General features: G+C 36.8%; 1 protein-coding gene across 2 annotated transcripts in view; it reads left to right on the top strand.

Moving 5' to 3' along the window:
• Positions 1 to 15,996, top strand: part of LOC140164715 (uncharacterized) — a 158,665-nt gene that overhangs the window by 140,340 nt on the left and 2,329 nt on the right. For both annotated transcript variants that reach the window (XM_072188070.1, XM_072188072.1), the window contains exon 4: positions 15,061 to 15,139. In XM_072188070.1, the coding sequence (XP_072044171.1) occupies positions 15,061 to 15,139 (79 nt within the window). The remainder of the gene's footprint in view (positions 1 to 15,060; positions 15,140 to 15,996) is intronic.

Here is a 15,996-nt window from a genome sequence, read left to right as displayed (position 1 = left end):
CCAAGTTTCTTTCTACCATGAGAAGTTTATCCTCAATGTAGACAGGTCTCCCAGGTTTTCTTCTCCTGTGAGAAGTTTATCCTCTAAGGGAGGGTCTTCCAGGTTTGCTTCTTCATGAGAAGTTTATCCTCAATGTACAAAGTGTAAGTAGGGTGGGTCTCCCAGGTTGCCTGACCTTCTGGTGGACCGTCCATTTTGGACACTGGCTACTCCTGGAAGAATGTTCCACAAATCTGGTTATAATTAACTCTGGTCACAATGTTTTTGTTTCCATAATTTAAGGGGGTACTACAGCCCTGTGGTAAATTTGTGACTATTTTTGCATTTTTCTCAAAAAATAATAACACACTGGTAACTAAAGTTATGTATATTATTGAGGCAAGGAATCCTATTACTACACTGAAATTTCAGTGACTCAAGACAAGCGGTTCAGTATATATGACAGGAAATGAGGTACATCCTAGCGGTACCTTATTTCTTATCATAAATAACAAACCGCTTGTCGTGGGACACTGAAATTCCAGTGTAGTAATTGGATTCCTTGCCCCTATAATATACATAACTTTTTTTTACCAGTGTGTGTTTAGTTTTGAGAAAATGCAAAAATAGACACAATTTATCGAGGGGTGTAGTACCCCTTAAAAACTTTAAATTTATATGAGCAGAAAAATGTAGGCCAGAACAAAATGGGTTACTATTGATGAACTGAATTCATCAAATGGCATATTGATTGATTCAAACAAAAGTAAGAAGTTTGGCCTGAATCACCTGCAGGATTATTTTAGAAACTCCCTCTAGCAAAGCAATTGTTGCCATACAACAAGTGAATAAGAATGACAAGGTATAATGGTAATTTTTACAAGCAGCTTTGTATGTATATCAGGCCCATGCAGTGATGTATCCTGAGGGTGGAGAGTTGACTTCGCATTGATCAGTGCGGGTTGATGATCAGTACACTGCTCCATACCATTTCAAATTGGCACGTTAAATGTACATAATTTCTTAGGGGTTTTGTTAAAATTGCATCTAATTAGCAACAATCTTTTGTTTTTTACTTAATTAAGCTTTAAAAAGCCCATTCTTACATGTAGTGATGACTACAGTGCTTTGTATCATTCAAAATTGTCACCAAATGATACAATATTTCAAAAATTTTCAAAAAATATTGTTGTCTGCTATCAACTATTTGTGTATAAATACCGTATTTGTATTTGAGTTCCCTGTGGAACAGTTCAACATTTGTTGATGTGCTTGTAAAAGTATATCCACTTTAGGAGCAAAATCCCCAAATATCCCAAAATTTTGTGTTTGCAAGAACCGGACAGGGATAAAATTGGGAATTTTTCGGACGCAGCATCCATACAAGATAAATCGGGGATATTGCTATCAATTCACAGTCTTTTGAGATTCACCTACAATGTATTTGGTGCCATTGCAAACAAATACTAGCTGGTGACTAATCATTATGCTATAACACATTAAATTGCCGCTGGAAAAAAAAACGCCAATCCACATCAGATGTTGGATATTAGCTAATTTAAGTACCAAATTTTACCCAAGTAAGCAATTTATAGTAAAACCCTACAGAGACATCAATGCACAGAAAGGGTTATTAAAGCCAACTGTCATCCACATTTCCTAAATCATGATGCCAAGGAGAAGTTCTGCTAGCTGCTCTAGCCACCGCATCGGCAGCTAAGCAGACTAGCGAGGGCTTCATGCGTGTATGTAATATTGTGCAATCGAAAAATAACTCTGCCAGCGGAGCGAGCGAGCGCTTGCAGCTGAGCAGCCTAGTTTAGCCTATCCAATGCCTGTGGGGAGAGAATCCCTGTATGCATCTGTCTACCACATGTTTGCCCCCACCCTACTTCTCTCTCTTAGTCTTTATAATTTATTGTGTAGTAACTTAACAAGCATGCATGTAACTAGAGAACGCTTGCTCACACCATGTTATCTAGAGTAGTTAACCGTTGAAAGGGGAGGAAAAAGTCACTGCAAAACGCAGAGAGATATAGGTAATTGAAATCGGGTGTACTATACATGTAGGGGTTGGTTGCTGGCAAGGGGAGTAGGAGAATTTGTGTTCACTTAATTAGTGTGGTATGTTGGAAATTAGGATGATTTTTTTTCTCTATTTTTAATGTGAACATTGCCATGGTGTATTCTTCCTGAAGTCAGCATTTTCTGTATTGTTGACAAGTATGGGAACAGTAGGGATCGTTTTCAGTGTTGAGGAGAACAGATTTTCTCCACATTTATTGCTAGATAGCATATCCATGGGGTAACATTATACAATGAAATTAAAATCAAATCAATTTATATATTTGTATTATTTTTACTTGGAAAAGTCAATTTTACTTAGAACTTCTAAGGGTTGCTCATTTTAACAAAAAGTGAAACTTCTTTTATTATTTGAATTTAATCATATTAGTAGGTTACCGGTAATGAACCAAATTCACAATTTTAAAGTTTCAGATATGTTTGTAAGTAACATTTTTTTCTTCAATGCAATTGGTTCCTATAGCATTTATCTTCTTGTTAATGCTGTTAAATCTTACTGCTCTTGAATGTAGGCAGTCGTGTAATCATGTCCATTTCCCAAGAAGATATGCCATATTCCCCATAAAAATATAAATATTTTTCACAATGTATATGAATTTCTTTGCTTGGGAAAGTAAAGTTTCCCTCAAAAGAGTACCAATTTTCTGCATTCCCTGCTTTTTTCAGCCTGAATGTAGGTACATGTAATTAAATTTGACCATAGAAGTAAGTGTAAATTAGAGGGTTTATAAATTCCATTAAAAAATATGATCTATAATTGAATGTATAAATTTCTTAGTTCTTAGGTTAGTCAAATTCCTCCATATTTCAAATCAACATTTTCTACAATTTATTATGGTATGCATTTTTTATTTGGGAGATGGCAAATTATGGAACATCAAGGAACATTATGGATTTTCTACTTTTTCCTGCACAAAATCAATATTTCCAACATTCAACTCATTTTGCTTGATCACATCCCCGGTCCCCGCACTCCGTGCATCAGCGGGTATTCATGCTCGTCGAAAATTTCGCGAAATAAGGGGTGTATTCAGATGAAGAAACGCGATTCGAAAAACACAAAAAAAGGGGTGTTTTTTCAAACCACGTGTTCGCGAAATTGAAAAAAAAAGGTATTTCCATCGAGCAGCCGACACGTTTCTGTCAGAAAAGAGTATTAGAAATATCATTCGCATTTTAGCGAAAATAAGGGTATTGTCGAAGGGCAAATAATTCGCGAAATCGCTAAAAAAAGGGGTGTTTTCCCCCTGAAAAACTTCGCGAAATGAGATGCAAAAGGGGGTGTTTTTAAAGTTCACCGACAAGCATGAATACCCGCGGATGCACGGAGTGCGGGGACCGGGATCACATCACAAATAGGTTTCATTTCTTTAGAGGCTGTACCATATTATAACCCTAAAACTAAGCCTAAATTACTGTACATAGGCTTAGGAACTGGGGGAGGGGAGCTCAGCCCCCGCAATAATTTTGGTGCAGGGGCTGGAATACCTTTCAGCTAATGCTGTAGTATTTGGCAAGGTCCTTAAACAGTGTCCGACTGCTATTTCTGATTATCGCTTAAAAACATATGTCACAGGTTGCTATATGCAGCTTGATCTGCGAATGAGGTGCCGATGTGATTATGACATGATGATTCAATTTATAGCCAATCGAATCCCACTTCCGTGTTTAAGCCATAAACAGCACCAAAGCGGCAGACTGCTGAAGAACCTTTCTAAAAACTATAAGGGGATATGATTTCTACTGTATGTCATAATGTTTCATAATCTGTGATTGCATTGATCAACACATCAAGTGTGACTGGTATACATCTGGTTTATGTGCTGTGTGTTTGGAGGAGCGGAATCACGCCTCATCATCCACCAGCCATGATATTGGCTTTAGCACAGGGATCGCCAGAATGCGCAATTTGTGTGGATTACAACAAAAACATGACGCCCAAAATGACGGCTTACGGCTTACACTTAAATGCAAAGTTGACAATTTTCAGGTTTTCGCCTCAATTCATGTTTTTTTTTGTCAGTCCAAATTTCCACAGCTTAATTTGTTTTACCCATTTCAGGACTTTCCAAAAATTGCACATTTTTTGTTGAGAAAGATATTATTATTGTGACTACATTCCACACTATTATAACTTAGTGGGCCTGGTAGGGGATGTGAAAATCAAAATGTTTGAAAATAGTATTGGCACTCCAAAGGCATGCCCAGAAACCCATCAGCCCAGGATCAGGAGGCTGAGTGGCAAAAAAAGAGGCTGATTTTTCATAAATTTTGGCATCATTCGGAGGGCTCGGACCCCTGAAAGCCATTGTTGGGCATGCACCAGGACCCAACAAACTGGGTAAATGAGTTCCATCGAGTTGGTGGACGGAGTGAGTTTGGAAAATTTCAATTCGGGGAAGTCACACAGAAACCGTGATCATGCTTTCTCCCTGTCTCTCAAGCTTATTTAATGGGCGGTACCCATTGTCATATTCCTTTAGCACCAATTGATATAACAGTGGTGATTTCTAATCCGTTGATGGCTATCATATTACGGGATTTCATTTGGTAGCCAAGTATTAAACTATAAAGGCAGAAGCATATGCGTATCGTATGTTGTATAACACGGCAGACTTTTCTGTTATTTTTCCCCATCTCGGTTTCCCCAGTCGACCATTATATTATTTTGCTGTGTCAGATTACAGTGCCTTGATTTGTCAGCAGATGATATGTTTTTAAAATATACATTTTATGTTCTCCTCCCCCTTCCCGATGCCCAATATCAAGATGGTAATAAATAAACGTTGGGGACAAATATAAAAAGGTATGCACGCATGCTTGATAAATGGTATTATTTTATCTTAAAAGAATATGTTAACTTCAAATCATCATTAGATTTCTTCAAATATTCTAACGCACATTTTCTTTAAATTATTTGAGGTTGAGTGTTTTATTGCCTTTTCTCAATTTCTTATTTTTTTGGTATTCTTTTCTTAAACTTTCTATTAATTATTTACTGTTTGAATGGTCATATAAAGAACCATAATTCTACTGTATTGAAATCATTTATAGCTTATCAGCTGATGAGTAATGATACTCCCTCTTCTGTGATGCAACTGAATGTTTTTACATCCATACCATTTACAATTTAGCCAAATGGTGTCAAATAGTGTTTCCTCTAACCATATCAAGCTTGAGCCATGACAAAATTGGCCCAATGACTAATTAAAGGCCACTATTTTGTTATTATTTTCTTTGTTTTCTTCCACCAATTCCTCTGGGCTAATTTGCAAACTCACTGGACCAAGTTTGGGCCATATACGGCCTAAGCGGTAACACCGGTGTCAATTAAAGGTTTTGGACACTTGACCAAACCACTTGATGAATGTGGATGCTATTCGTTAGAAACAACATCAGCGAAAACTAGAGACATACCCGTAGGGTCAGTCGGGCGGTCATCAGTTATATCCTACTGACTCTGATATGCATGCCTCGGTATACCTGCTGGGCTGTTCCGTTCAAAATTCATACACCCCTAAGGAAGACATGATTTTTATCTCCCATACAGGGGGTGTAGATTTCAAATGGAGTCACCCATTTAGGTAAACCCATTTGAAAATCACACTCCCTATGTGGGAGATTAAGATCATGCCTTCCATAGGGGGAGTAATGGATTCAACTGGAATAGCCCAGTAACAGCAAATCAATTTTCCATGCTAGCAATGTCTGGGATGACATATTTTTTACCTGAGATATAGGTTGAATTCAATTGTGGATTTAAGGTTTGTCTTTAAGGTGGGTACAGGCATGGGGTGCATTTCAGGCTGTTAAGTGTAGGTTTGGGTAAATGTGAACAATTTGGTTTAGAGAAGGGATGCTTTTTCAATTTTTTTCCAAAAATCAGGAAAAGTGGCAAATTTTCTTAGTTTTTTAAGTGAAGTAACAATTGGTAAGTCTTTAGCAGGTTTGCTGTCATAGAAGTTTAGAACTGTCAAGCTTTTGTCAGGAGTAGCTCTAACTTCTTCGGGACAAAGTACCTAAGTAACCCAGCCTACTGGTGGCTCTGAAAAGAGCCGTTCACTGACAACGGCTCCTTGTCAACAGAGAGCAGTAGCACATTGATTTCAAAGTCCACAAAATCAGTATATTGGTCTCTGTTTTTTTTTTCAAATCTGGTATATTATGGGGATAAGTTTTCAAAGAGTCCCAGGCATACATCTCTCCCAATCCAAAGGTTTGTTCAGAAGCCTGTAATGCTATGATGACAATGTGACTATATGTACACCTGATTTGGGTTGTTGTTTTTTGGTACCTCTAAAATTATGCAGATTTCAGGTTCAAATCCATTTTTCTTAGGCAAATATTACTTTTCAAAACAAATATAAATCTTGAACATGTGCTTGCTGGTACGCTTGGTATTGATAAGGGAAGCTGAGAGTCCGAAGTAGAAAAATGGTATGCTGTCAAATCATTGGGAACATGGAGGATTTATGATCTGTAGTTCTGGTCATTATTAGTATAATTTGATCCGTTGATACCCAGGTTTGGTACCTGTAGGATGGATGAACCTTGTTGTTTATTGTCATGTCACCGTCATGATCTAGTTGATAATAATGAAATCAAATATGGCTTTATATGATTAATAGTTACAAACACAAGAAACTAGATCAGTATGAACATATGGGGTGCAGGTAGATTTTTGGGATATCTGTTCCGTATAAAAGTGTCAAATTTATTGTTAAAAAGATTGAACAGAAATTAAAATTACATTTTTTATTTATTTTTTTTTTAATTTTAATTTTTAATGAATTTAAAAGGTTTGGTTGATTATAGATAGTGAAGTATGGGTTGATTAAAAGGGTTTTGTTTGTTTTTCAAACTGTAAAAAGGTTAATCGAACTTTTAAAGGTTGTTCCAAAGGTCATTCTGTACATAGTTTGCAGTATCATAAAAGGATACAGACCAAAACATGATAAAGAGAAAGACAAGTCTTTTGTTGCTTTGCAAATCCTTTATATAATTATGGTTTAGTCACAGGTCCTTGTAACTTTGGTGCATGACCTCCATGTACACACAAATAATGTCCTATTGTTAGCCGAGCATTTTTGACACGATCTGATCCGATTCATTCGACCAAAGTTGGAAAGTTTTGAAAATTGAGTTATTACCATTTATATTAAAGTCTTGCTCCTGAAGTATCTTCTGTATGCATATTAATGTTAAAATCCCTTTAAATGTCCCTGGCATACCTGGTTGCACAGTTACAAACTTTTACGATCTGAATTTCATTATTGCCAACTTTAGTCTGATCAGATCAAGTCATATTTGATGAATTTTTATGCAAAATGTCCTGAATTATTCAATGATAATATTGGTTTATTATACTGCTAGCAATATATATTTGAAATTTCTGGCATTAAATGCGATTATGTAACCTGTAAAAGTTTCCAAACTAAATTAACTTACTCTATATAATTCCTCAAACATCTGAACTAAAATTCTTCTATTTTTTTTTTGTTACAAATATTGATGTTGTTGCCTAATTGTTATTATTGTATATTTATTTCCTAATGTTTTTGTTTATATTTATTTAGTGCTATTGAAAACATCGCCTTCCTTTAAGCTTATTAAATTTGCTACACATATGACAGAACTTTCCTTTTGCATGCAACTAGGAAAAGGGCTCGTTTGAAAGAAAATGAATCTGAAGAAAAATATATTAAAATTTCAAAATTATAATTTATATATTACAAAATTGTTCAGGATTTCCGTTTATTTAGTATTAACATAGTGTGAAAATGTTTTTGAAATGCATTTTTTGGGAAATATTGACCAGAGTAATGCCACCTTAATTATGATATTCAGCTTTTAATAGTAATACCCCAGACAAATATTGATCTAGGATTTTACTTTAAAAAAGTTCATTTACAAACATATCATATACAAATCCCAAGGCCGGGCACACATGATGCCCAAATGTTACTTTTGTACTAGCCATTTAAAAAACATGGTGTAATTTACCTCGGAAAGGTTAACAACTGGGCACCGTTTCCTCCACGCTATGTTTGCTCAGGCATATTGTATTTCACATCTGGTTTGGTTTCTTTTGAGCTGGGGGAGAATATCAAGTTCCCGCCTTGCATGATTGACTTCAAATAAGAGCTCCATATCCCGTCATTTAGCATTTGCCCCTTTGCCTTTTCTTCTCTTGTAAAGCGGCAATTAACGAGAAAGTCAAGTCTCGGCCGACCTGAGTTGATTGATAGATGGGGGAAACTGCTAATTCGGAAATTTGTTTGGTTCTTTGTTGATTGGGGGTTTGATGCCAATTAGTGTGGGTGGGTCTTTAATTTTGTGCCTAAGTAAGTGTATCTTGTATCTTTCCAGCAGCTGGATTGGGAGCTTTTCATTTCTAATTTAGTTTTACATCCAGCTGATGACTATATGTTATACTGGTAGAAAACAGAATGTGATTGTCAACATTTGTGAATAAATAATGGGCTGCTATTCCATTTAAATCCACACTACCCCGTGGAAGATTTTGGAAATATCTTCTACAGGGCGAGTATGAATTTCAAATGGAATTATAACACATTAATCAGCTCCAAACTCGCCTTCCCTCTTTTCAAGATTCAGGTTGAAACTTTCTCAGAGGGTGTGTACATGAAATTCAAAATGGAGCTGCCTAATGTGTTCATTCCATTTCCATTTGAAATTCATACTCCCCCTGTGGAAGATATGTCCAAAATATATCTCAGGGATAGTAATTTTAAATGGAATAGCCCATTTATTTGCATGCAAAGTCATCACTAAGAGCAACTAGAGTGGTTACCGCACCATAGCTGGACCATGGGGCTTCAGCAGTATATTGTGGTGTGCATATTTGATGTGCACCCTTGAAGATGGCTAGCTTGCTGGCTTAAGAAACCGGACCTAAAATTCATCTTTTTTGAAAACTTTTTTCAGTGTAACTTTCAATATAATAATTTTTAATGATTTTAATACCACCTGTGAAGGCTGTGATATTTAGCTATACTTATTCTCATCAAATTCTACTACTACTGGTGACCAGTCTGGAGTTAAGCTTACACATAGCAGAATTCTGCAGCCTTGCCTGCAGCTACTACTGTCTTCTAATAGGCTAGCATCCTTTACTGCTAAGTATGAATTTCATCAGATATTTAAGGTGAGATCATTCCTTGTTTCCTCATCAAAGATGTTTACGGCCCTTAATATCATCATCCTTCTTATTGGGACAGCGTCGACTACCAGTCTTTGTTTACCTGGTTCTGCACATCTGTCTGTAACTTCGGACACATAGTCATAAACCATTGCAGTATTCAAAAGCAGACTCTGCTACTTCACGAATTGTACACCAACCTTTCAGCTCATACTCAGCGGGGATATAGAAATCAACCCCGGCCTAATTTTCAACAATTATCCGACTCTTTATTTAATGATTCTCATGCATCTGCATCCGACTCTACATTCAACTCTTCTGCATCAACCTCATCTACAATACCATGTAATCGAATTACATCCCTTTTCTTCAACTCCCGCAGCATCATGAACAAGTTACCAGATTTCCATACCTTACTAGATGTGGAATCTCCTGATCTTGTTGTTATTAATGAAACTTTCCTGGCAGAGCACATATTTGATGCTGAGGTTATCACTTCCCCTTATGTAGTTTTTCGCCGTGATCGTAACCGCCACGGTGGGGGTGTTATGGTTGCAGCCAGAGACTCTCTCAAACCTACTAGGGCTCCGAACTTGAACATGATAATCTCGAGCTCATATGGACCAAGATCACATGCCGCAAAGGAACATTGCTTTATGGTACTCTATACTGCCACAAAAAACCTAACTTGGCCTTTTTCAATGATTTAAATGAATGTGTTGAAAAAGTTCTTGAGCATGCCAGTTCGTATTTAGCGGTGTTGCTTGTTGGTGACTTTAATATTGATATTCCACATACACAACCATCTGGGAGATTCTCAGAAGGAGATACTAGACTTTTTAATCTCCTTTCGCAAACTTTAGATCCATTAAACCTTACTCAATATGTTGACTTTATCACAAGAAGATACTCTGATGTAGATGTGGATGGTACCATTATTGATCACCTGTACTGTAACAACCCAAATATTATTCAAAGGGTCTTTCCTCATGATGGTATAACTGGCAGTGATCATTCTGGTATTCATCTCACTCTCAGTGTTGTTACTCCTAAACCTGCTCTTCCTCCTGGCACATTTTTTCAATATTCCAAGGCTGACATTGATGGGCTTAGAAACGATCTTAATAAAATCAATTGGCATGCACTTATCGAGGATAAATCCATCAATGATGCTTGGTGTGCTTTCCGGGACAAATTTCTTGCATGCATTCACAACTTTGTTCCAAAAAGGAAGGCTAAGAGGAATCCAAAGAAACCTTGGATAACATTGGAAACAATCAATCTTGCCAGAAAGAAGCGCAAGCTATACCGTTCTTACCGTAGATCACCTAATAATGTTACCAAACTCAACAAATACAAGCAGTGCCGAAATAAACTTAAATCCCAAGTAAGAAAAGACTATCATAATTATCTTGTTGATATTGCTGCTGATGACTCCAATAATGGGACTAAATTCTGGTCCTTTGGCCGGGCATCCAAAGCTAAACAGTGTGCTAACTTCGTTTAAAGTTGATAACAATGATATCACAGATCCAACCTTAATTGCTAACACTTTTAATGAATTTTTTGCCTCAAACTTTACAGATGCTGATTCTGATTGCAACACCATTTGTGAAGGACACATTGGTTCTCATCAACTGTCATCCATTAGCACTAATGCCAATGAGATTTTTTGATCTCATTAACCGTCTTAAATCTGGTAAGGCCCCTGGTTCTGATGGAATTACATCCACCATGCTTAAGATTACAGCCGGTGAGATTGCTTTGCCTCTTACGTTGCTGTTTAACCGTTCTTTAAGAGAAGGTATTATTCCGGAGGACTGGAAGAGAGCCAATGTTGTACCGATTCACAAGTCAGGTGACATCTCTAGTATCAAGAACTACCGACCTATTACGTTGTGCTCTGTGGTTGGAAAGCTGCTGGAGAGGGTGGTTACAAATCAAATGATTGTTTACATGCGTGACGTTGGTTTAATTTCTAAGCAGCAACATGGCTTTGTCGCAGGTCGATCTTGTACAACCCTCCTCAGCTCAGTTTGCCACCACTGGGCTCAACTGCTTGATGTGAGATCCCCTCCAGTTGTTGACGTCATCTTCCTTGATTGGAGTAAGGCATTTGATAAAGTCAGTCACTCAATTCTCCTCAGTAAGTTGCACAATTATGGTATTTGTGGCCCCATGTGGCACTGGATTTCTTCATTTCTCAATCAGCGTTTTCAATGTGTTCAGTTTAGAGGGTCTTCTTCCAATTGGTTGCCTGTTTTATCGGGAGTCCCTCAGGGTTCTGTTTTAGGTCCCCTTTATTTAACTTGTTTGTTCTTGATTTACCCAATTTTGTTCAGTCTAACCTCCCCAGTATGCTGACGACACTCTGCTTTATAGGCCCATCCACTCGAAGATGACGTCACCATCTTGCAGAATGATCTTGATTATATAATTTCTTGGTGTACCACAAATAAAATGTGTTTAAATGCAGCTAAATGTAAAGTCATGAGGCTAAGTAAAAAGGTTACGTGTGATGGCACTTCTCCTTCATACAAAATTTCCAACTCAAATTTAAGTGTTGTTCAAAATTATAAGTATTTGGGTGTTATTATTTCTTCTAATCTCAAGTGGAATGACCATGTTAATCATGTTGCCTCTAGAACATCTCGGCTTGTTGGTTTTATTAAACGCATTGTCCGTTGCAATGACCCTGTTATTTTAACTAGGCTTTTTAAGACCCTGTGCCGCCCCATTCTTGAGTATGGTGCTCCTGCATGGCTGCCCTATCAACAAAGTCAGATAAACCGTCTTGAAAATGTTCAGAAGAGGTTGGCACGTTCATGCATTCCAGCACCTAGGGGGGAGCTTACTTACCAATTCTGACTGGAAAAACTAGGACTTTCATCACTTGAAAACAGATTTCATTACTTAGCCATAGCTTTTGTCAGTAAATGTCTCTATCGTGTGTATGATGTGGATCCTTTTGTTTATGTTCAAATTAACACTCGTCATACTGACACTACAAAATTTCACCACAATTTTGGTAGGACAGATTGTTTCAAATATAATGTTTATACCCGCTTTTCCGTGCAATTCCAATCATTACCTCTCCACATTAGAGATAAGTTGAATATCAGTCTTTCTAGCTTTTTATCTAACTGTAAATTACATTTTAAACAATCCAGCTGGCTGGTATGATTCGTAACTAAATGTAAATGTAAATAATTTATTATGTGCAATATCATTATTTTCTTTTTCTTTAGATTTGGAGCCTTTGGATGAGATGGTTGGAGAACAGCATGCATGCGCTTTTGTTCTGTTTCTTCATGGAGTGCTTTTAGGTTGACCACTTGAAAGTGGCATTTGCTACTATTTGGTCTTCCTGCCAGGGCACTCTCGTTCTTTGTTCGTCCCTGTGTTCTTGACTTGTATCCTGTTCATCTACACACCTCACCCAAATGCTCCCCCTTTTGCTGTTGATATTTTATTGGTAGGAATGTCAATTTATTGTTTAATTAAATTTAATGATTGTATTTAATTTAAAATCGATTTCCCTCATTATTTTCATTTTTTTTAAATGTATTTTATCATGATTGTATTGTACTTTTATATTGTATGAATTTTGTTTTGTATTATGTGTATTTCTGGCAAATAAAATGAAATGAAATGAAATGAAATGTGGTCTCAGAGGCTTAGTTTAATAACCTTCATTCAACAACCATAGCTCAAAAGTTGACCTCAAGTGGTGGTGTATGAGGTTTTGTACCCAACATTAGAGGTCATTTTATGAGTGTATAAGTGTATTGGGGTTATGAACCATGTCCTGGTGGATGAGAGTGATTTGAGATTCTAGTATCAGGCCAAATGGTGCCCTGGTGTATGCACTTTTGTTGTTAATTAATGTTGAAAACGTTGGATCAATGTTGGCTACACCTTTACATTAATGAGGAAAAATTAGTGTTTGAATGGTTTTGTATAAAACCATGCTCACCTACCTTATCATTTCTCAAGAATATTTTTCATTGTAAAGTCTGATCCTGACTCCATATCGCAGCACGATGCGATGTTATAAAAACTGTAATTTGAACCAGGTTTTTACGAGCTTAGCGGTGAAAATTCTCATAGCACGGAGTTGGACAAATTTTTGTTTCATTTTTTTTTTCAAAAATAAAAATTGGGAGGATAGTAAAAATTTTGCAAAATGAAAATTTGTTTAAAAAGTACATCATGATTTTTTAAAGATTTGTGTATTAATTTCTTTCTGATATCACAAAGGGTCGCAGGTTGACCTTTGCGTTTGTACAATTATGCAAATGTGTGTGGTAAATAACAAGTTATTTTCAAAATGATCATGATGATCTCAAACAGTGAACTCCACTCATTAAGATCGTTGAGTGTTAAAACCATTATAATTAATAGGTTGTAATATGCTGTTAACCTTGGCCCTTTCTAACCATATTTTTGTGGGGAATTTTTATTGTGGGTTCTTTTGTTGCTGGCTATAGAATTATAATGTTGTATTTGCTGGCATTTTCTATTTTGAGTACAGGATACCAGATTAGCGCCTCTGGCATTTAAATCAGTAACTTGGGGGGGGGGGGGGGGCTTACTAAAATTATGAAATCCCAGACAAAATACACATATAAATCACATAATAATGTTTTCCACTTTTTTGTCAAATATTGCCCCACACACTAATAATACCCCAAATATAATGCCCCCTAAATCAACAACCCCATATATCATAATATTCCCTTAAATTGGCAACCCTGTATAATTTATAATACCCCATATATCGGCAAAAGGTCTGGTTTGTATGTAAAAAATAGCAAAAGTTTAGATAATCAAACAAATCATAAATTTTGTGTGAAATTTATCTAAAATATATAGGCTCAAAAAATCAATTGTAGAGGGGGTAAATATCTCCTTTGGGGCCAGAATGAAGATTTCTCTTGGAAAATCAGTGTGGGGATGAGGCTGTGGATCACAAAATACCTCTTTAAGATATATCTTAAAACATCAGATTTGATTGAAATGTGGTACAAAGTGACTGGGTTCAAAAGTGAGAGTCCCTGGCTCCCTTGTTCGCCCATACAGCAATGTATGTGTACCAAACAAACCATGACTAGACGCTATACAAATAAAGGCTGCGTGGTATATTAAAGAAATTTGTATAATGTGTGTGACTATGTATAGTATTTTATAGAAAAAAATATTTAAAAAGACAAAATATTGATACCTTTTTAGTAGTATGAACATTGATTATGAATAAGGATCTTTTATAACAAAAGAATTATGAAAATAATTAAAAAATATGAAACAAAATCAGCATACAGGCATTGCTTTTATAAATGGTAAACTATTGGATCCAGATATATATGCAGTGACAATTTCTAATCATTTTACTTCAATTGAGGGGTGTCAAGATAGAGAGGGGGCCAAACACCATGATACAAGGGGATTGATTGGGACATTTGCTCTCCGGGTTTGCTCTATCCCCGTTTTACCAAAAAAAATCTTGGGGGGATTTCCCCCTCAGCGTACCCTTGGCTATGCCTCTGTTAACCACTGAAGTCTGCATTTTGCTTTAATTTTGAAAGCAAATCTAAATAAGTTCTTGTCAGTAAAATTGATTTTGATATTATAAGTGGATCACAGGGAATAATTTTTATGCATTTTATCATTTGTAGCAGAATACAAATATAATGTCAAGACTTGATCCCCAATATCAATGGGACAATTAGTAAACATCATTAAAATGGACACAACAATCACTGTGCAATGATATGCATGATCAGTCCAACACTTATATATTCACTATGAAGTTTTTTGTTTCCTTTCTTTCACAGAGTTCATGAGTCCACCACCCCGGATAATCGACCTAGACCTTGCGATGGCTGCCTATTGCTGAGAGAACAACTGAACAAGGTAACAATATAATGCACAAAATAAAATTTTGAAGTATTGCAAGGGTGGGAAACAGTGATTTTGGAGTTCAAGGTTTATAAATTATATGAAATAATTCTTTTAACTGGGGAAGGGGGTTATTATAGTCCTGTGATTATAATCAGTTGTGATTAGGGGGGGGGGGGGTTGAAAACGAGTCTATGGCAGGTGTGCTGCAGTGAAATGACCAAGGAAAAAGACCCGGGGAAAAAGAGCCTATTATCCCTATCATCATGATCATTGAAATGTCTGTCCTAAACGGTGACCAATTTTACCATTAGGGGACAAAAAAGAACCCTGCTCTATAGGCGAATGGTCAGTTGGTCGATGTGATTGAAATCCCTACCCTTCCCCACAAATTCCTGCTCCATGTGGAAGCACATTGGGTTTGAGTGCCCCCCCCCACGGCAAAGGGGAGAGAGAGTAGTGGAGATAAAACAAGGAAATATTACAGGAATGAGAAAAGGAGAATGATATAAAACAGAGACAGCAATCTACATGTAGTTATTAGTTAACTCAATCGGTAAGGCGTTGAGATATGTCGGTGCATTAGGGATGCAAGTCCTGGCGCAATAATTGAAGCTAACTTGACATTTCCCTGGGCAAACAACTAACTGTTATTGTCTTGGTTACTGGTATGTGAACTCGAAGAGCTGATCCTGGCTGCGATGGTTTATTGTGGTATGAATAGGGTGTGTGCTTCTTAACTACAAGTCTCTGATTGTTGCTATATGGTTTATACGGCGTGTCTAGAGCCACAGTTGTCAGTGAATCCCTGTAAAGTGTGATGAGCAGTGTTCGAATTAAGGAAAAATAAATGGTTGTCCCACGGACAACCA

Source organism: Amphiura filiformis, chromosome 11 (assembly GCF_039555335.1).
Source record: "Amphiura filiformis chromosome 11, Afil_fr2py, whole genome shotgun sequence".
In the NCBI taxonomy this organism is placed as follows: Eukaryota; Metazoa; Echinodermata; class Ophiuroidea; order Amphilepidida; family Amphiuridae; genus Amphiura; species Amphiura filiformis.
This window is presented reverse-complemented; position numbering and strand designations above follow the sequence as displayed.